The sequence below is a fragment of the Oreochromis aureus genome, linkage group 1, assembly GCF_013358895.1.
Source record: "Oreochromis aureus strain Israel breed Guangdong linkage group 1, ZZ_aureus, whole genome shotgun sequence".
NCBI classification, from domain to species: Eukaryota; Metazoa; Chordata; class Actinopteri; order Cichliformes; family Cichlidae; genus Oreochromis; species Oreochromis aureus.
This window is the reverse complement of record NC_052942.1, coordinates 18,769,068-18,789,912: the sequence shown is the minus strand read 5'-3', so window position 1 is coordinate 18,789,912 and position 20,845 is coordinate 18,769,068. Positions and strand designations below refer to the sequence as shown.

General features: G+C 41.1%; 1 protein-coding gene across 1 annotated transcript; it reads right to left on the bottom strand.

Annotated features, from left to right (window-relative positions):
* Positions 1 to 224: 224 nt before the first annotated feature.
* cmtm4 (CKLF-like MARVEL transmembrane domain containing 4) lies at positions 225 to 20,136 on the bottom strand. Its single transcript, XM_031744885.2, has 4 exons — positions 19,089 to 20,136; positions 10,269 to 10,445; positions 3,053 to 3,151; positions 225 to 2,701 (listed from the first exon to the last, which is right to left on the bottom strand). The coding sequence occupies exons 1-4, from the start codon at positions 19,272 to 19,274 to the stop codon at positions 2,537 to 2,539; spliced, it is 627 nt and encodes a 208-aa protein (XP_031600745.1). The 5' UTR covers positions 19,275 to 20,136; the 3' UTR covers positions 225 to 2,536.
* Between the last annotated feature and the right edge of the window lie 709 nt (positions 20,137 to 20,845).

The following is a 20,845-nucleotide window of genomic DNA, read 5'->3' as shown; positions in this document are numbered from 1 at the left end:
TTTGGTGTAATGTGACTGACCATGGGTAGGAAAAACTGTAAACTGTGCTCTCCTGCACATTTTCCAAAGTCATCCAATGGGCTTGATTGGGGTCTTTGCTGGGCGAATTCCCGCCCCCAGGCCTTATGTTTGACACCCTTGTCCTAAACCTTAACTTTAAACATGCTTAAAAAGGTAACACGGGTACAGACATTGTGAAAGTGTACATTTCAAACATTCCAGAATGGTTTTAAATGATTTATTCTTTCCAAGAAGTAGGAGAACCTTCAGTTTATTTGGAACATTCAAACAACATCCCCACACAGTACCATTTTATAAACGGGTACCTTTGTAAAAACCAGTGTAGCTGTAAGTTGCCTGCTTGTTTATTTTTTGTTTGGTTTTGGATTTTTTTGCAAAAAAAAAAAGTTTGAATAAAAACCTGTCTTCGTTTCAGTAATGTCAATATAAACCAGTGTGAAGTCTCCACACTTCTTCGTGATTGGATCATTGTTTGCCGTTTATGTCACCACCTGCAAACCAGCAGAAAGCCTTTTCTTTCTCATAAATACAAATTTCGTAACATATTGCAGCACAGTCATACACGGAGAGAGCTGCAGCTTGATAAGCGTTTGACAAATATGGTCTGTTTATATGATCAAATAGCATAATGCAATAGCGTGATTTTGTTGCTGTACAAACTCTTAAGTGAACATGGTAATAGTATTACTCAAAAACAAATCCATCAAAGTAAGTTACACACACATAAATACGAACAGGATTGTCTTCTCATACGTCTACGTCAATCACCAAACCAAGAGAAACAGCATTAAAACATAAGTTATTTAAAATCTAAGAAATGCCTGGTTAATCAAGCATCTTCAGGGCATTTATTATTCTTAATTTTAAAAAAAATCCACAGTCAAATACATTTCTGGTCCTTCACTTATAAACACACTAATGTAAAATCATCTACCTATACACCCGATCCACTGACGCGACAAAAAGATACATTTCATATAAAGACCAGAAGAGGGGGCCATAGTCAACTTGCCTGAAGAAGGTTCAGGTCTTAACTGTAGTGTACATTAAAAGAAGATCAGATGTTAAATAAGTAGACAAAGGTTTAACTTCCTGTTTACTCCAGGTGCACTGACCAAACTGAAAAATATTAAAGAGAAATCAGTAATGGAAGGATGGGCTTTGTGGAGGCTGCTATAAGGGGAATGAAGGATAGGGATATCATAATACATGAAATGTGGGATAATATCATTGTAGATACATATACAAACATTTCAATCAACCACAGATTTGCTAAATGTACCATGTTTCCACCCCACAGACTCATCAAGTCTAATATTTAGAAAGGCATTAGGAAACACAGTGTTTAGGTCGAGGCACCCTGTGATTTTTTTTTTTTTTGTAATATAGGAGGGTCAGTACCTGAGAAGCAGTGTATAGGCTAATGACATTGGTCTCAACCACGCCATCTACTGATGTTTGCTTTAAAATGAATCTCACTGATGTACTTTTAACATTTGTGTTACCTGAAGTGTTGGACGTGTGCAAAAATTAAGATACAGATTACATTATCATTGCGTGATAGCCTCCAGGCTCACAGTGTAGGCCTAACACACATCTATAAGTAAAACTTTTTTAGGAACGCTGGAGAGATTTCGTCTGAATAGTTTATGTAGAAGCTCAGCTAAAAATAATGTCCCTGTTATTGTGTCAAACCAACTGGATGCATTTGTGTTACAAAGAAGTTATTTTTTCCCCATTTTAAGTGTTGTGGAGTAATGCAGTGCATGTAATCTGCACTCTTACTCCATAAATGCAGTATGGTAATAGTGGCTAGAGGCCATGTGTAAAAGTAAGATTTGTAAGATCAGCCAAGACAAAGGACAAGGAAACTTTCATCAGAGCATGTATAATTAAAAAATTAAATGTCAGGCTTGCTCAAAGGTAGAAGGTAAAAGCTGTGAGAAAGAACAATGAAGTCATGGTTGGACTGCAGGTTAGGGTTTGTTGCTGGTCCACTGGTTTCCTCATTTCATGATCACATTTATTACCACAGACTTCAGCGGCATGACATAAGCAGACTGTACAAAAGCTGACCTTGTTTTACTGGACTTCATTCACAGTGAAAGACAAAGCGTGCCCAAAAGTCAACACATATACCGGAACCAGAGTATGTGCACAGCTGGGGAGAAGTCAGGCTTTCTTTTTGTAGCCTTTCAGGGGAAGCTGTCCTTCACAATGCTTTGGAAAAACATGTGGATGAAGGATTTTACAAAGCACACCCTCAAATGTGACCCGGGTTTTCTACTCAAAAGTGTTTATGTGTCACCAGGAGCAGCCAGGACGGCTGCTGAACAAAGCCACGGAGCCTCATTCACAGCTGAAGTGTTGTGATGAGAAGTCAAAAGCATGCGGTGAGCCGAAGGTGGCTGTCTCACTGGAGTGGAAATACTGTTCTGAAGGCAGAGCTGTTTCCATTAGAGTCAGCTGCTGGTAGCGTGGCTTTTTCTTAGTCTTCCTGATTGTCTGCCAGCACTCATGCAAGCTCAGGTCGTGGCTCCACTTCGCCACGCGATGCCGTGCGTGCCCGAATGTAATCGCTGGCCTGAGCCGCCCCCTGACACCCAGCGCCACGGCGCCACTTCCGCACTGCCAGAAAGGTGTTTATTCCGTACACGACAGTCACCAGGAAGCCAAAAATCTGCACACAGGTGGAAACGGGAAGCAGAACCATTTACGTGTCAACAAATGTCAAAGCTACGTGATTACAGCTCAATAAGCTGATAAAGTTATCTGATATATCAAAACTTCTACAAGTGCATAAATTAGTGTAATTAAACACACATACAGAACTGTGCAGTGGTAGGAAATTTAGCAGGCTTATTTAGCAGCCTGGTCAGTACGAAACAAAAATCTATGGACATCAACATTCACTGAAACTGCGGTAACGTAAGGCACAAAAATAGCATCCGTATCTACACACGTTTATGCTTCCTTTGTTATAGATCTAAGCAGGATGCCACTGGATGAAGTTCAAAGAGTCAGTACTCACCACTGCTGCTATTTCAGCTCCAGTGTTGTGGTTGATGCAAGCAAGCACGAGAGATGACAAGAAGAAAAACAGGGTGCTGGCACCTGTGTTAACGAGGTCCTACAGGAAGACAAAAACAAAGATCACAGCTCTGAATTAGTGATGTTATATAAGACTGCCATCAACTGTGATTTAAATCAGGAACAATGAAATGTCTTTGAGTATTGAATACAGGATGTTTTCAGTACCTGGCAGTTTTGGGCAATACCAAAATAACACATGAAGTAAATGTATATTTTGATAAAGTCAATTTTAACATAGTATGTTCCCCATTGTTTGAATTTCTCTGTCCAAAATGTGAACATAAGCATCCTCAAAAGAGTGACCTTTGTCCTTTAGCTGCAGATGGACAGCCGAGTCTTGTCCTGTCGAGGTGGCTCTTCTATGTTGTGCCATGTGTTTATGAAGTGGCTGTTTGGTCTCTCCAATGTAGAGGTCTGAGCACTTCTCGCCACACTGTACAGCATGCACTAAGTTGTTAAGTTTGTGTTTAGGAGTTTTATCTTTGTGTGTGGCTCGGCCTAAAGTACACTGGGATGTCGTGCTTGGAGAAGACTCTCCTGAGTTTCAAGCTCCTTAGACTACGATGACCTGGATGACTGAGAACCTTCACAGACATATTCTGCATTAGCTTTTTGTTCGGTTAATCCTTCCCTTGTGGCCCTTTATGTCAAGTTGGTCATCTCAGTGTAGTTACTTCCCGTTTTACTTTGGTAGTCTTTCGCAACCTGTGCTTTTTACATGGAGTTCTACTTCCTTTGTCTCGTCATCCGAGACAAGGGAACTGACAGGCTCAGTTCTACCAATTTGACACAGAGAGGCACAAGGCCAAGACTAATAAAAGAATAGACTATACGAAATAAACCTAAAACAGAATAATCATGAAAATAACCAGAAACTAAAAGAAAAGAACTAGGACTCAAGATATTTAGAAACATGGAAAACAAGAATAAACAACAACGAACAACTTGCGAACCAACAGAACGTTAAATAATAACAAGAATTCAAAGTTCGTGACAGAAAACCATTAATCCAAAACTCCCTTGTTTTTCCAAGAGTAGTTGATTATTAATTTGGAGTTATTCTTTGGTGCTCCTTGTCTTTTTGTCTGTTTTTAACCTCCTGCTGGGGAGAATTGTACGGTCATGGTAAAAAGAAAGTACACCCCCCTATCAGTTCTAAGGTTTTACATATCAGGACATATTTCTTTCTTTCCATGTCTTGAATACAACCTGAGCTGAATGACAGTTCATGACACACTACATCATCATGTCATTATTTATTTAGCAGAAACCAAGCCAAAATGGCAAAGCGGTGCAAGCAAGTCGCCATGATTCAGTAGCTTGTAGAACAACTTTTATCAGCAACTTGAAGTAATCATTTTCTGCATGACTTCATCAGTCTCTCACATCGTTGTGGAAGAATTCTGGCCTGCTCTCCTTTGCTTCAGTTCATTGAGGTTTGTGGGCATTTGTTTATGCGACGGCTCTCTTATGGTCCTGCCACAACATTTTAGTCTTGACTTTTTTTTTTACAATTTCTCTGAAAATGGCACGGTCTGACTTTGGGGTGAATTTGCCCGGATGTCCACTCCTGGGAAGACTGTCGGCTGTCTTGCCTGTTACCACTTCTGAATAATCTTTCTCATTGTAGAATGATGGACTTTAAATTTGTTGGATTATTTGGCCTTTCCAGATTGCTGGGCAGCTTCTCTGAGATCATTGCTGATCTCTTTCCTCCTCAAGGCTCCAGGCCAGCAAACTGCCCAAACCTCTGCTTTTATAGACCCTCTTAATCCCCATGGAAAGGGTGTGCCTAGTTTTTTTTTTTAGTTTGTTTACATGCTGCTTCTGCATTTTGGCTCAGTTTTTTGTTTAATAAATAATGACTCAGTGTAATATGCATCTTGATAGATAAAATCTTAGAATTAAAAGAGTGTGTTCTTTCTTTTCACCATAATTGTACCTGCTATTTAGGATTGCTTTATTTCTACACAACAACATTAGGATACTTGTTATTTTGGCTATTTCTAGACTTGGTAATAAGAAGGCTAAATTCCTGAACTTCCCTTTTGACATCCTTCCTCTTAGACCAGCGGTCCCCAACTTTTTTTGCGCCACGGACCGGTTTATGCCCGACAATATTTTCACGGACCGGCCTTTAAGGTGTCGCGGATAAATACAACAAAATAAAACTAGTACCGGTACCGAAAAAAAGAAGATTTATTCATAACACACGTGAAAAGACCCAGGAAAACCGAGTAAACGATAAAAACGATAACAAAATAACGCTGAAAAACCCTGAAAAACATAAATTTCACACCTGAGCCTCAGCTCTCGCGGCCCGGTACCAAACGACTCACGGACCGGTACCGGTCCGAGGCCCGGGGGTTGGGGACCGCTGTCTTAGACCAACCTTGGGTTATAATAACAAATAAAAATATCTACTTCTGCTGTTTTAACATAAAACTTCAATTTAATCCACTTAAAGCACTCACGGCAACAAATCTCCTACAGCTGCCTTCTGCTTTTACATTTAAATAACTTTTAAAACAACAAAAATACATTTTAAATCACAGCACAACATGTTTGTTACCCCAAAGCACAACACTAGAATAACAAACTAATGTAATATGAGCTCAAGATAAAACTGAGCTGTCTGAAAGCTGTTGCCAGTGATGTGCATTAGTTAAACCCCACAAGACTAATTAAAAAAAAAACTGGCACAATGTAGCCTCCTATTAGTCTAAGGACTGAGCACATTGTGGCCGATGTTGTATACTGAACAAACAGAGCTTGTTTGCACTCTTCTAACCAGCCAGACTGCATCCTGGTGCTCCATATCCAAAAACCGCAGGAGAGCAAAGAAGCCAACGGCACATATTTTTTTAAAAGCCACCTAGCACCTCATTCATTCAATTCAAACAAACACTCAGTCCACACATATAACTAACTCCATCCCCCACGTTTTTACACATAGGAAGTAATGTGAAAGAGACAGTTGCTTTTCAAGTACCGCTCTCCTGCTTTTGGCACGTCAAACCGTGGGGAGGGGGTTAATAATGAAGGGCTCAGCGTGGCTGGGGCGCAGCCCTCGTGATCAGAGGCGTGATTATAATCACTGCAGACATGGTCTCTCATATGACACGCACGGCCCATACAATAGCAAAGTCAAAAAGGCGAGCTGGTCGCAGACATGTGCATGCACATACTTCAGCAGGGCATAAAAAGTGAGATAATGTGCCGCTGATCTCGCGGTTTAATCAGTAACATAAATACAGAACCATATCTCTACATGTTAACTGGGAAAGTCAATGAACACCACAGTTATGATCTTAACCTTCGACCGTAATCTTAAACCCACTTCATAGGTGCACACTCAACGTACTGCAAACACTGCTCACATTACTCATGCACTCCCATCCAGCTTGTCAAACTGGTTAAACGAGACACAGCCAACCAGTTATTCCTGTTCCATTGTGCTCTTTCATGTACACAAACGATTTTGCACGTTTTCATGATGCCAGTTAGATCCCACAGTCAGTTCAGTTGTTTCTCAGCCTCTCTGCTTTACCCTCACCCAAAAGTCACAAATCACATGTGCAATTATATTCTTTCCTGAATTTTCCCATATAGGTCCAATAGAAAAATGCGCATGTAAACAACTAGCATGGAATTTCACAGCCTATGAAAATTTTTAAAAATGTGTCTGTTGTGCTCCATCTGACCAGCAATTAGGGTAATTGCCTGAATGCAAACATTTTACCAGGAAAGGAAAAGAATAAAGATGGATTCCAGGTGACTGTTGTCTCTACAGTGCTGTTTGGAAATGCTGTTTAGCAGCTTACTGTAGTGGAACAACTCAGCATCCAGTTGTGGGCTTCCACCCTGAACTACTTACTTCATTCATGCATTAACTGTGATGAGATACTCTCTGTTCTCCGAACAAAACAACCAGAAAATACTGGGCGTACTGGCAGGGCAATCGAACGGCTGCTCTCCCTCCAACGAGAGAATAACAACACTATTATCTGTCTCTCCCTTTGTGTCTTTAGTTTTGCCTCATTTCTGTCCCAGAATCCCCCTAGCATGACCCACAGCTATTTGGCTGTGAATGAGGAAAACAATGGACCGAATTATCTGCCTTCAAAAACTAAATCCTCGAGTTTAATTTAATCACCTAAAGTTACAGAGTAGCTTTACAAAAGAGTCCCAGGACTGCATTCATTTCCATTTGGAAGAAGGGGAATGGGGTCAAGGCCTGTGTTTCCCCCTCTGTGCTGCCAAAGTCATCACAGAGGGGGAAGTGGAGGAGATGGGATCGTATAGCACGTAATTGTTAGATTAAGAACCCTTCTACTGAGAGTTTGTAGTTGGGAAACAGAAAAGTCAGCAGAAGGTTTAACAGTTGGTTAACACTGTGAAATGCTCACTCGTGGTAAAATTCCCAGGGGACCAATGTGACCGGAGCAGCTTTGACTACGATAGACATAAACAGCGTGCGGCTGAGCCCACACCGTGGAGTGCGTCCAAGGAACGTGGGCTCGTCAGCTAAGCAGTTTGGAGTGAGAGCAAACACTGTTAAATCTGCAAAGTAACACCTTCGGTAAACCTTTGTTTGCAACAATTCGCTAACCAAAAAAGTCCTTCATATTTGACAAATTCACCTTTATTCTTTTGCATAACAGCATAAAGTCCAGCAACACCAGTGTGCCAAACCACAGGCCATCAAACTCCAACTTCTTTGTGTGAACCCAATGCCAACTCCTGAGCTCAGGCTTAAGCACACAAACACACAGTGTACATGCTAATTAAACATTTCATTATTTAACCATTAATCTCCTAAATGATAAATAATAACCAGGCAGAAGTGACAGTAGAAAGGCCAGTGAGCTTAAGACGAAAAAGAACAGGCAGTCTTGAAAAGAGCAAACAGAAGGATTTTGGATTATATGGACAGTAATGGTTACAGGTATCTGGTAAAAGTTCCTAAATCAGCACTCTTAAATTAGCCCCCGGCCTCTATGGGACTGTAAAAAGCTTTCGTTCGGTGTTACTCTGCCAAAAGCAGACGCCAAAGGCACACCCTCTCTTCATGTTTGAGGTGGAATACTGTACTAAGGATACCGTAGAGCAATCTGATAGCTGTGGTTAGATCTGAACATCTGGCTTAGCATCCACATACTACAGTATGTACTGTAAGCTGGGAGTATGGTCAAAGAAGTTTTTTCTACACGGGTCTGTAAAAGACACTGGGTGCAGCTCAGAACTCACCACCAACTGCTTGTCAGGCAAACAGTGAGAGGCAGCCAGTATCTCCTGGAGAATACCCACCAGCTCATTTGCTTACAGCTGACAGTGCACATCCTGGTAGTAACATGGAAACTGTAATGACTTTGTGCTAGATTTTATTCTAGTGCTAAATACAGAACAATATTCAACAAACAGAAGTTCAAGTAAAGCTTGTTTCAATTTCTTGCTTTAGAAAGACACTAAGTTTAAATGCTTTGTTTAAATAATAAGCTTAAATCTCCTAGCATAAATGCTAAAACAGAACAATCATCAAGAAGATATAAAAAGGCAAATAGTAGCTAACCTGGCTGATATTAGCTATTGGTAGAGCCTGAGTGACATAAGGTTTTTTAGACTGATATTGATACCAATATTGATGACAGACAGCCACCATGCGTTTGTGTATTTTTATTATTATGCTTGTTTATTTTCAGTCAAGCCCATAGGATTTTCCAATACCAATATTTGGTGATTTAAAAAAAAATGTATTGGCCGAGTAAATCAGCTGACACACAGTATTTACCAATATACTGGAATGTGCATTTCTAAATAAAATTTCTAAATAAAAAAGTAGAGATGGGAGAAACACCCTCCAATGATGGTGTGAGTGTTACTGTTGTTTAGTGTGTCCACCAGAGGGAACTCAGCAAGTCATGTTTGGATTACCAGAAATACAACAACCATCTGATCCCAGCATCTAAACCGATAATCCACAACTTGTCCTTATAATAAAACAGGATCATTTTTAACCCGCACTGCCATATCATCTTAGTGAGACTCATAAATAACTGCACATAACAACTTTTTCGTGTCTGAAAGAAATATCAGCTGTGATATCAGACTTTTAAAAACAAATATCAGTATCGGTGAATCATATATCTGTCAGGTTCTAGTTAAAGTAAACATAATAAACATAAACAAATGTGGTTAATACTCATTTATTTCTGTCAAGATAACATTTATCACATAACACTTTGTGCAGCAATTTAACCTCTGTACAAAATGGTATGTGATAAAGTAACAAGAGACACGTCAAGCCATGCTGGCCTCTCTGTATTTTACTGCTGCTTAACTGCTAAACTGGGTTAAATGCTAACAAGCCTATTATAGTCTCTTAAAATGATAACAGCTCCTTAAATAGAGCTAAAAAAAAACGTACAGGGAGTCTTTACTGCTGCTAATGTAGATAAAATTAATAACTGTACTGGTCACTGGTCTCAAGACGTTTCTCAAGAAACTGAGTAAAAAAGCAAAGCTTATAAATTTAATGCCATGTAAACCTTTACCTGGACCACTGCATTATTATCATAAGGTGAGCATATCGATAGATTTACACGTGCAGCTAAGCATTCAATTGCCAGACTGTCGCTAAATATGTTGAGAATAATGCAAAATTACTGCTGTGTAAACCAGCAACTCTGCTCTTCTAAAATGTCATGTTGCCTTGATTTTAAATTGATTTTTTTTAGGATTAACTTCTATATTTGGTAAGGCCTGAAAATGCACAAGCCTCAGGGGAGCCTCTGATGCTGAGGAGTGTTTTGACTCTGCGATCAGCCACAAGGACATGACAACCGATTGTAGATAGTGAATAGACATAACATCTTTCCATATCTGGAGAGTAAGGGGGTTCATGTGTGAGATTAGAACTTTAAAACCGGATGCCGATGCCGGCTGTAATGCGTGCATGAAGATGACACTTCATAGTGAATTTATCTAAATGCTGTACTATTCATCTGTATCTCCTGAGCAATTATCCCTCCACAATGGCAATCCTAGTATCATCATAAACTGCATTAACATTAATCATCCTGTTCTTTTATTTAGAGGTTCAGCAATACATTAGTATACATGAGTTATGTAAACACTCTGTATTGTGGACGTACCGTGAGGCTCCAGTTTACGTGGGGCACCTTGGTGTGGATGTTGAGGCAGAAGATCAGGAGGAGGACTCCTGTCACCACAAGAGCACTGCAGCTGACAAACTCAAAGAAGTAGACCCCTCCACAGGGGGAACACATCATGATCGTTTCTATGCAGATGAAGCCGATGAGTGAAAGGACCTGAAGTGAGAGGGAAGACGACAGGAGAGACAAGAGTTAAGATCCGATCAAATAAAATACACTTTGTTTATTCCACAGGTTGGGAACAGCTTATCTCAATAAAATAAATGCAATATCACAAAACCAAATAGCCTGGAACGATAAAGAATCAAAAAACTTAACAGAAAAACTGAAAAAGTGCAGTGTTCAAATAAGCTTAATAAGCGAAATCTAACACAGGAATGCAGGTATTGTGGTGTGAGATGGTAAAGATTTTCTGTCCTTGTGGCAGCAAAGCTGAACCAGATGTTAGAGAAGGTCTTTAGCTGGTGCAGAGGGTGGTCAGGGTCTATTTACTATCAACATCCATTCACCACAGCCACAGTCATGCTCATGACCTCTGCATTGTTAACTGGGGAATCCAAATACTGTATTGATTCAAATTGGATCCAAACAGAACTGTAACGATGGGAGGAAATTCCCCCGGCAAGTAATATGGACACAATCCCACAGCTAGAAGTTCGATATTCAGGCCATAGACAAACTCCTTTACAGTAACATGCACAGGACTACGCCATCTTTACTTATAACTAGTGCACTGATTGCACATTTTATCTTAATATGTGCAGCAAGGAGGTGCTTTGGTTAGCATTGTCACCTTATTGCAAGAAAGCTTCTAATTCAAAGCACAGCTGGGGTCTATGTGTAATTTGCAAGTTCTTTACTAAAATACCAGCATTTATATGTTAAGACTTCACTTTATAATTCATCGTTTCTGCACGCCAAAGACAACTGCTGGTTCTAAATTTGGCAATGGATGACAGGTAGATAAAGTGCTTGTATATTATAAAGCATTGCATGAAATTATGTTTAAATGTAGTCTCAAGCACTTTGAGTGCTACTATATCACATTTACCACTCTGAAAAAAATCCTGCAGCCAGGTACAGTCACACTGTCCAGGAAGCATGAGTGTAGTGCTAAAAGTGCAGGGATATATTGAGTATATTATGCCAACAACAGGTTAGATAATTCACTGGCTGATTAGTGAATCATCTCTCCTGGTTTGAAAACTAGGTCAGCATGAGCAGTCTGCATTCATTATCCTAGAGTGGAGTTCATTATTCAGTCTCTTTTCTGAATAACTGTGGGATCCGTCAGACCTTTGATAAAATATGTCTGACCTTCATTTCTGAAGCTTGGACAAATCGGACAGTGAGTCTTACCAGCGACGCCGGTTAACAAATGATACGCTAGCGCATGAAAAAATGCAAAGTATATAAAAACTTAAAATATATACATGCTTAGTCAGTATATTGGATATAAGCATAAAGAATACTGTAAGATTATGGGATTGTCTTTCCAGTTCATAAAGCGATTGTCCTATGAATAGACCAGAGTCTGTGATCCCATGAGTTCTGCTCCTGGCAGTTTGTGAAGATGCCCGCTTCCAGCCAACAGCCATCAACAAACCACAGTATGGGAAGAATTCTGCTACTTAGGTGTTCTTCTGCCATCTAGACCCCGACAAAACCACACACAGATTGCCGACTGCCTAGGAGCGGTCCAAAACCAAGAGGCATAGCAGAACCATGAAAATGCAACATAACACCGACCTGAAGTAGCTGAGAATCAGTTTTCTAATTTTATGCAAACTGCAAAGGCCAGTTTGCATGGGCAGATGTGAAGGATGTGATTAGAGAATCCAGTTTTCCTTTCTCTTTCATTTACAAATGTTACCCCTGAAAGCAATGTTAGTGAAACTTCATTCAAGGTCATTTAATGCGGCAGATGGCAAAACAACAGCAATCACATATCAGACATATGCAATTTACAGACTGAACACAATCTGTTTGACTAATAATTCACAAACCACTCTAGTAATCTCGTCCACACTCAACAAAATGCACTAAAAAACCCCCAAAACTTTCCCACTCCTCAGTGTTACTTGGAAGATATCCTTTGAGCTGATAAAACATCAGCTTGAAAGCATCGACCCAGCAGCGAAGCGCAGCGGCATAGCTGAGTATCATTAGTTGGTGCTGCTTTACTGCCTCTTGGCCTGGACGGTTTTCCATCATTGAAGCAAAAATGAGTTTTGATGTATTGATATGGAGCTATAATAAGAGCTGTCGCCCACTGTTTGCATCTGTGTTTTAGCATGTGCAAACAAGACCTATTCATAGAAGATCTAAGAAGCACAATGGCTTGCAGGATCTGTGCTTCATTTACTGTATGCGGGTTGGTTGTGAATCACATAGCCCATATTTGAACATGGAAAAATAAATATTAACTTTCGTGCTAAACAGTTTCTGTTAAGATGATTTCGGATCAGTGTAATATTCCATGCAGGAATGACTTTGTGTCCAAGTTGTTAAAACATTAAACAATGAGCTGCGCTCAAGTAGCAAAGCTTGAAAGGTAAGATCATTTTTTGCTTTTCAAAGAAAGTTACTGAGGAAACTGGGTCAAGTTTGAGGCAGTGTTTCAAGGATTTCATCGACTTCTTGTTGGGTATTTTTTTATTTCACTACTCGTCATTACTAACAAATCTAAGCAGTTTAAGCACAAACAACATCCCCTTTTCTTTGGCTCTGGCTTATTTTAGCTACTCAACTGTCTCTGTGTCTTCTGTTGCAAAAGAAAAATGATCATTTTAACAGCAAATATTAGTCCTTTAACTACATTTACATTAAAACATTTGTCAAAATTACATCATGTACAGTAGTTTATATGAGTATTGAGCTAACTCTTATTTCTTTTTCTTCCAAGGAGCCAGGCTCTTGGGATTTCCATTTTTGGAGGAATATTGTTGTTGTTGTTTGTTTGTTTGCCTAGTCCAGCTGATGAACCAGTGCTGTGTCTATACATAACAGACCACTTAGCAAAGAACCTATTTTAAATTTTAGTTTTAGCCACTTTTTTGATAGCCTGTCAATTTGGTATTTCTCAATATCTCAGTATGATGTGAACTGTATCAGTATCAGTATTAGTATCTGAAAGTTACATCCTTAGGAAACACACAACAGAAAAAAATCCAACAGAGACCTGAGACACGACCTGAGAGATGCCCCTGTCCCGGTCTGGGGAAGGATGGCTGTCAAAAAGCCATTCTTAAAGAAGGGACGCAGGAGGAAAAGGCTGAGGAAAGCCAAATTAAACAGGATCTGACCTGAACATCTGGTCTTATAAAGTGACGAGTGCACAGGTCAGAAAAGGGGTACAACAGTGAGTGTCTGCAGCCATCTGTAAGACACAGTGGAGGCTCTATCGTGGTTTGGGGTTGGATTTTAGCAGTGGTGTTGTAGATCTTAAAAAACTGATGGATGAATGAACGCAGAAAAGCACCATCAGATTTTCATGCACCATGCAATACCATCTTGAAAATGTCTAATTGGGAATGGCCTAATTTTCCAGCTTGACAATGATCAAACACACTCTTCCAATTCAATAAAAATATATCAGGATAGAATAAAGGTGGTCGTACCAAATATTGACTTTCAAGCTCAATAGAATTGCACCAACTCTTTTTCTCCTTATATACCTGTACTTCCACGTATGTTTTCATCTATTTCCCATTTTGCTGGCAAAATATAAAAGAAGGAGGGATTGCTCAAGACTTTTGCAAAGTACTGTATATCTCTGAGTCACAATTGCAGCTTCACAGTGTTGTGCGGGTCACATGAATAGCTTATTAAATCCCACGACATTTAATAAATGTACCCACATAAATGCTTGTGCTGGCACACCCAGTCAGTTCAGGCACATTAATTTAAACAGCCATCCATTTTATTTTAACTGCTTATCCATCGCAGGGTCACAGGGAGTCTACTCCAGTGTCCTGCTAATGCAAAGACCATTTAAACTTTAGAACCATCATCTAACCTGACATGCACAGAGCTTGTAGCACAAAGCTGGAGCTTAGCTAACTTGTGGGACTAATTAAGTAAGGTCCATGGTAAATATGTGCATGTAGGATACTGAGCAGTCAAAGAACTTCATTCATTTAGACAGCATTTTATTCTCAACTATCCCACACTGGGTGCAATATGGGGTCAATTTGGATTCAGTATCTTCCCCCATGTGGGCTGGAGGAGCAGAGGGTCAAAGTACCAAACATGCGATTAGCGGACAATCTGCCCTCCCTTCTGACACAGCCAGTTTCTTGGACTCTCACATGTAGGTAAGTGTTGGTTAATCAGTGAGATGAAGCTGAAATAAAAGAACCATCTCTACCACTACACTCCTACACCTTGTTGGCCATCCATCCATCCATCCATCCATCCTCTTAACTGCTTATCTAATTCAGTGTCACGGGCAGGCCTGGTGGGTGGGTGTTATGTTACAAAGAAGCAAAGAATAAACTTATAAATGCTCAAACATGTATGTTTCTACACTAGCATAATTAACAAAGAGCAAGTCTAGCAGATTTTATCTCAGAAAACGATCATTTATTCAACCCTGTTTATCCTGTTCAGTGAGCAGAGCTGTTGGATGACTGGCACTGGTAAAGCATAAGGGGAAAACCCTCCCCAGTTTATGTCAAACTCCAGTCTGATCACTCAAACCTCTGTCTGTGACATTACCTCACAGGAAACCGAAAGGAAGAGAAAGTAAGTCGACTGGGCAGACTATCGTTAGGACAACAGTTGAATTGTGTGCAGTTGCCGAAGCCTCATTAGAGTGTGTAGCTGGATAGCAGCCTGTCTTTGACTGAAATGCAACTGAAAGGGTCACACCCAAACAGGAATGAAGTACACTGCACTGGGAGATGATGTAATGTCTTTCAAAGAAAGCATATTACTTCCCCCATGCCCCTGTGTAGCAGGTGTCAGGCAGTCACAGGGGAGGAGGCGGAGAATTGCAAGCACCACACTGGATAATTTTGTAAGTAATGATTATACGTCAACCTCCTCTCTTGTTCAATCTATTCATCATGCATCGTATGTGCAGGAACAAATATGTCCGCTTTCTGTCCCTTCTTTCTCCTACATGCAAACAAGTCCTTATCTCAGGGATTTAGCACATTATTAGTTGCCTTAAGGACATCTTGGATGTCGATCCCCTTCTTATACGCCATCTGTTGTGAACAGATGATTAAAGGAGGAGAATGGGAGGCGTTATTGTTGAGACTTTGCAACACTATGTGCAGGACTTCCACACGCTACTACTTCATGCAAAAAAACACACCTTAAAAATGACCCAAAAGGTTGAATGTGCTTTAGCAGGAGCTCACAGTCGGGTATGAGATGGAAAATTTACCCTGAATGCTGGTTAAATTTCACCCCAGAGGAAAAGTGTGTTGCTGCACATATGCAACAGCATACATGTCTCCCCTCGTGCCTGCACAACATTCCTGTTGTCTTTATGCCATCCTGCAAGATCCAAATAAGTCGTGTTTCAACCACACGAGAGTAAAGCACACGGCGTCTCTCTCGGTTAAGGAAGCGCGTGCTGACATTTGGGAGCATATGGTAACTTCATTACACAACATTTGGAGAAAGAACACCTCTCCTTAATATTTAACCTCCACTTGTTAGAATATTACTTTTAAAAAGGGGCAGGATACACTCCATAACAGAAAAGCTGTTATTTATCATGAAGGCATGAGCCCTGCTGGGAAACAGTGTGATTGATAGGTGTACTATAAAGCCCAACAAGGTATCAAATTCCTGTCACTATGTCGACGTGCATGATGTGAATATCAGCTGGACTTTGTTGACCCGGTCACAAAGAGACAAAGACAAACCTGCTGTCAGGATGGGCGCACCTCGATCAGGTTACATGCCACTGAGAGTTTGTACTGCTCAGTGCAGGGCCAACAGCAGCAGCATCACATGTATCAATTCACCCAAGATATGACAGGTTGACCGGCCCCCTTAAAGCCTTTGCAAATGCATATTTGTGAAAAAAAAAGGAAGTATGGAAAAAGGAAGGTTTGAGGGGATTAAACCCAACTACTTTAGTGTCTTTCAGCCATTTATTCAACTGTTTAACAAAGAATTCAGTCAAACAAATTTATAAAACAGGATTCCACTTATAAAGCCCTTTAAGTTGATAGGACATAACAGATAAAGGTTGCCATCAGCAAATCCATTCCTACTTGCCAATAAACAGATTTCAGTTAACGAATGAATACCTAGTCAATACAGACGTCCCAACCATAAACTGGAGCATCGAGTGTACTGCTGACTGCTGCCATTTGCTACATGATGCCCCTTTGCAGTGCATCTCCTCCACATTGTTTTGCTTATTTTTCCAGCTCTGAAAGATCATCACTGCTCCTCGGCTGGCACAGAGTGAAACAATTAGAGGAGAGAGCAGTAAAAATGAAAGCCGATGAAGCCATTAATGCTTGGCAGGATGCCTTTAAAGGCCTCCTCTCTCAAGTCCTCCTCTAAGGTACTGAATATAAACTTGGATGACTTTGACTGGTCCTCTCCTTGTTCACAGAGGAGAAACGTGGCTATCTGAAACTGCAAAAGTACTCCCAGGTTTCTGAAGTCTAAAGTACAAACTGAAGATTATTAATAGATATGAGATGACGCTTGTGCTCTTGTACCCACAATGCCTGTAATTCAGATTCTACTTCAAATGCCTCAACATATTTTTTTAATGGGTTATTTATGCGCTATTCATGACTTGGCCTATTTTGGGTATCACAACTAAGTACTTTTTGTGGTATAGAGCAAAATGAGATTTTGAAGTATCACAGATTTTTTTTTAAACAAATCCAGAATTATTTTTAGGGCAAAGTCTTTGCACAGATGCTCATGTTTAGACAAAACTTAAGACATAAGGAGTTTGGCTTAAATTGTTAAATGAGAAAGAAACTGCTGACATTCAGGTAATCTACAGGCACACCTCCCAAAAAACATACATAGCATTTTAACCCACTGACCGGCTGTTATATTATGATCCACAGTGGCTTTGCAGGAGCAGAATCAGTTATACATATATATATATATATATATATATATATATATATATATATACATATATATATATATATATATATGCAATTACATTAAAACCACAAAGCCAAGCACCTGGATGTTTGCACAGGTGGAGAATGTGATTTTTTGCTATGAAATGCATGAAGATTATAAATCTAATACTTTTAAGTTACCGCCTGCTCCAAACTTCTCCCACGCTGATGACAGGAGGATTCCTAGCCTTCCTTCCCACATACAGGTAAACATCACAGGTGTGCAACAGACTGTGAGCTTCTCTCAGACCACTGGGACACTCAGCCACCCACAAGCTAAAAAAAACAACCTTAAAACTTTTTCTGGAGCTGAGCAGAAGTTTTTAAAGTATTGCAGAGAAACTGCCTCCTACATACATTGTTCTCCTCCGTGTTGTTAGGGATACACTCCAACATGTGTATAAGTGCAGCCCCATAGTGAATTTTTCTTGGCAGAGGAAGAAGAGAAATGGTCCCAGTTTGATAGATGTTTCCTCCTCTGGTGAGTTATCAGATCTTTGGGACCCTTTCATTGTGCTTTGTTGTTGCCTCTTATCCCAGTTCAGACATCTGGTTTGGGTGAACTGATTCAAAAATTCCATCAGAAATGTGTTTTCCACTGACTACAGCGTGAAAAGAAATGGTGATAACACTTTTTTATCCTCAACAGCAACTGAATGGGTAACACATACAGGTTTTCCCAGGTGCCTCACCGAGTACAGCCGTATTTGCACACGTGTTTAAGTGGTCTAGAGCAGCAAACAGCCACACAGTGAAAAAATGGAAGTAATTGCAAATATGCAAGTAGTAACTAAAAGTTGGGCAGCACGGTGGCACGGTGGTTAGCACTGTTGCTGCACAGCAAGAAGGTCCTGAGTTCAATTCCACCATCAGGCCGGGGTCTTTCTGTGTGGAGTTTGCATGTTCTCCCCGTGTTTGCGTGGGTTCTCTCCGGGTACTCCGGCTTCCTCCCACCGTCCAAAGACATGCAGCTTGAGGGGATAGGTTAATTGGATAATCCAAATTGTCACTAGGTGTGAATGTGTGAGTGAATGTGTGAGTGAATGTGAGCGTGAATGGTTGTCTGTCCCTGTGTGTTGGCCCTGTGACAGACTGGCGACCTGTCCAGGGTGTACCCCGCCTCTCGCCCTATGACAGCTGGGATAGGCTCCAGCGCCCCCCGCGACCCTGGAAAGGATAAGCGGAAGCGAATGGATGGATGGATAACTAAAAGTTATCAAGACGTTCAAGGAGTGCAAGCGAATCGCAAATGGCAGGCATCATTAAACACTATAAATCCCTCTGGAATAGTACCCTATTATGTAGGAGCCATTATCCATTCAAAAACAAGCTCGCCTCTATGCATTCACTAGTCATGGGGTAGGCATACTGTTGAAGTGACCTCTAGCAGGGATGCAGTGAAGGTTAAGTCAGGACCGGTGTGGCTACATCTTGAATGAAACTTCGGGGTCATTATTACACATAAATAATAAGTAAGGTATTAATGCTTAGCATACAGCGAGTTTGACTATAGCTGCACTTTATTGTGTTTTGCCCCCTGGAAGTTGAGTTTTCCTCCGTATGTTAGTTGCTGATCGGTATAAGTTATGCACCAACAGTGCGTCACAGCTTGGCCACTTAAAGGAAGGCTGTACATCTCTGAGTATTACTGCAACAATGTCGCCATGCTTTCACTTACCACTTCAACCACCTTTAAAATCCCAAAGTATGACTTGAGGTACTCCATGTCGCACACTATCCCCCCAAAAACGTTCCGCGAATGGACGGGCTCGGTGGTGGGCTGGTAGGGACTGCTGGCCCCGGAGATCATGGAAGTGTTGGAGGCCTCGCCGTCAAAGCCCTCCGTCTCTTCGGTGGTCCTCATGATTTCTGGAGAAGCTGAACTCTTTTCTTCTTTTTTTTTAAGAGAGAGAGACAAATGGAAACCGACGCTGCCAGTCCTCCTGGATCTACCTCACTGCGCGCCTTATGTGACAGAGAGCACACTTTGTTCCACGCAAGCTGGGAGCAGATGGAGAAAACAAACCGGACAGTCCACTTCTCGTAGCCACCCCGAGGTGAAACCGCCACGGTAGTTGCTCTTTAACATCGCGTGCAGGACTGGTATAGGATCAGTGCAGCCACCCCCTCCACCTCCAGGCGGTTCTTCCCGGTTCCAGTGTTGCGCCTCTCCAAAACAGCCGCACTTAGAACTATGTTAGGCGGGTCACTTGTTCGAGTCCCTGTGCCACTCACTTTACCACGGACGACTCCGGTTAGTTCGGCAGATCGGGGGAAAATGCCTGCCGTGCTGTGAGACCGAAAAACATTCACCCATTGTGGCCCAGAAGAAGCGAGAGAGATCCGCGCTGTCTCCTGTTGTAAACTTAATTATGCAGCCTCCACAGCAGCAGCAGCAGCAGCAGCGCGCAGTACGGCTGCGTACGGACGCCGCTGCCCCTCGCTGTGGATGGAAAGCAGGCTTGTCTCCGCCCTCCTGAAAACTGCACATTCTTCAGAGTAGGCTCTGCGCCCGGTTTAAGTGCTCCCAAACAGCTTGCAAAACGAATCCAGCCGGAACCACGCCGACAGCACCGAGCTCTTCTCACACACTCTCACATTCGTCGGTGTGACTGTGCAGCATTTGAACACCGGCCAGGCCTGGTGACACGATTTCTATTTTCCCAAGGGGATTACAGTGTGTGGCTGCTTGTCTTTATATGGAGTTTAAAACCCACTGTTCCTCTCTGCCAGGGTGAACATCACCATCATGATCCAATAGCTTTTTTTCCTCTTACGTTTTATGTGTGAAAATGTCTAATACAAAATACAGACATATTTCAAATTACGCGTTGCCAATTCTCTGCGTATAAAGCAGGTTGGTTTAACCAAGTTTTTAAAAGAAGTCAATGCAGTTTAGGAATCGTACCATATATTTAAAGTTAGTCTAACTTTGACAAATGAAAGGGTAGGCCTAATTTTCTTTCAGGGGCATAAGCTGTGCTGCGCCCCCCGTACTTTACTGCTCTCTCGTGGCGCTAAGTGGCATTAAAGGTTGCCTAGGTAATTGCAGAGGTTCAAAGATGCTGGAAATAACTTTTGGTATAAAACGTAAAAAACCCGACACTCTATGCATGTGACTGGTGAGAAACATTGAATTACAACTACAGTATGAATGTGTTGTAACCCTGAATATGGTGAGAAGTTATCATAATGATATGTTTTAGAGATAAATGAAGCACTTAAAAAAATGAATGAAATAAAAGCTGAAATATTGATTTATTTTTGTCCCCTTATTGTCGAGGATCAAGAAAGCAAATTTTCCAATGCCAAAAAAAAAAATCACATTCTTATAATACAGGGTTAGGATTAGGGGTATGTAGACCTCACAGGTTGATGTGTGTGACTTAAAGTTGTAACCTTTGCTTTCTCATGACACATAACTGTCAAATGTTG

Excerpts from the sequence above, each read along its gene's own strand:
- cmtm4 (XM_031744885.2), bottom strand. The coding sequence starts at position 19,274 with ATGAGGACCACCGAAGAGACGGAGGGCTTTGACGGCGAGGCCTCCAAC. Across the intron at positions 3,152-10,268 it reads ACGTAAACTGGAGCCTCACG|GACCTCGTTAACACAGGTGC; the intron begins GTACGTCCACAA and ends GTCTTCCTGTAG. Across the intron at positions 2,702-3,052 it reads GAGCTGAAATAGCAGCAGTG|ATTTTTGGCTTCCTGGTGAC; the intron begins GTGAGTACTGAC and ends ACCTGTGTGCAG.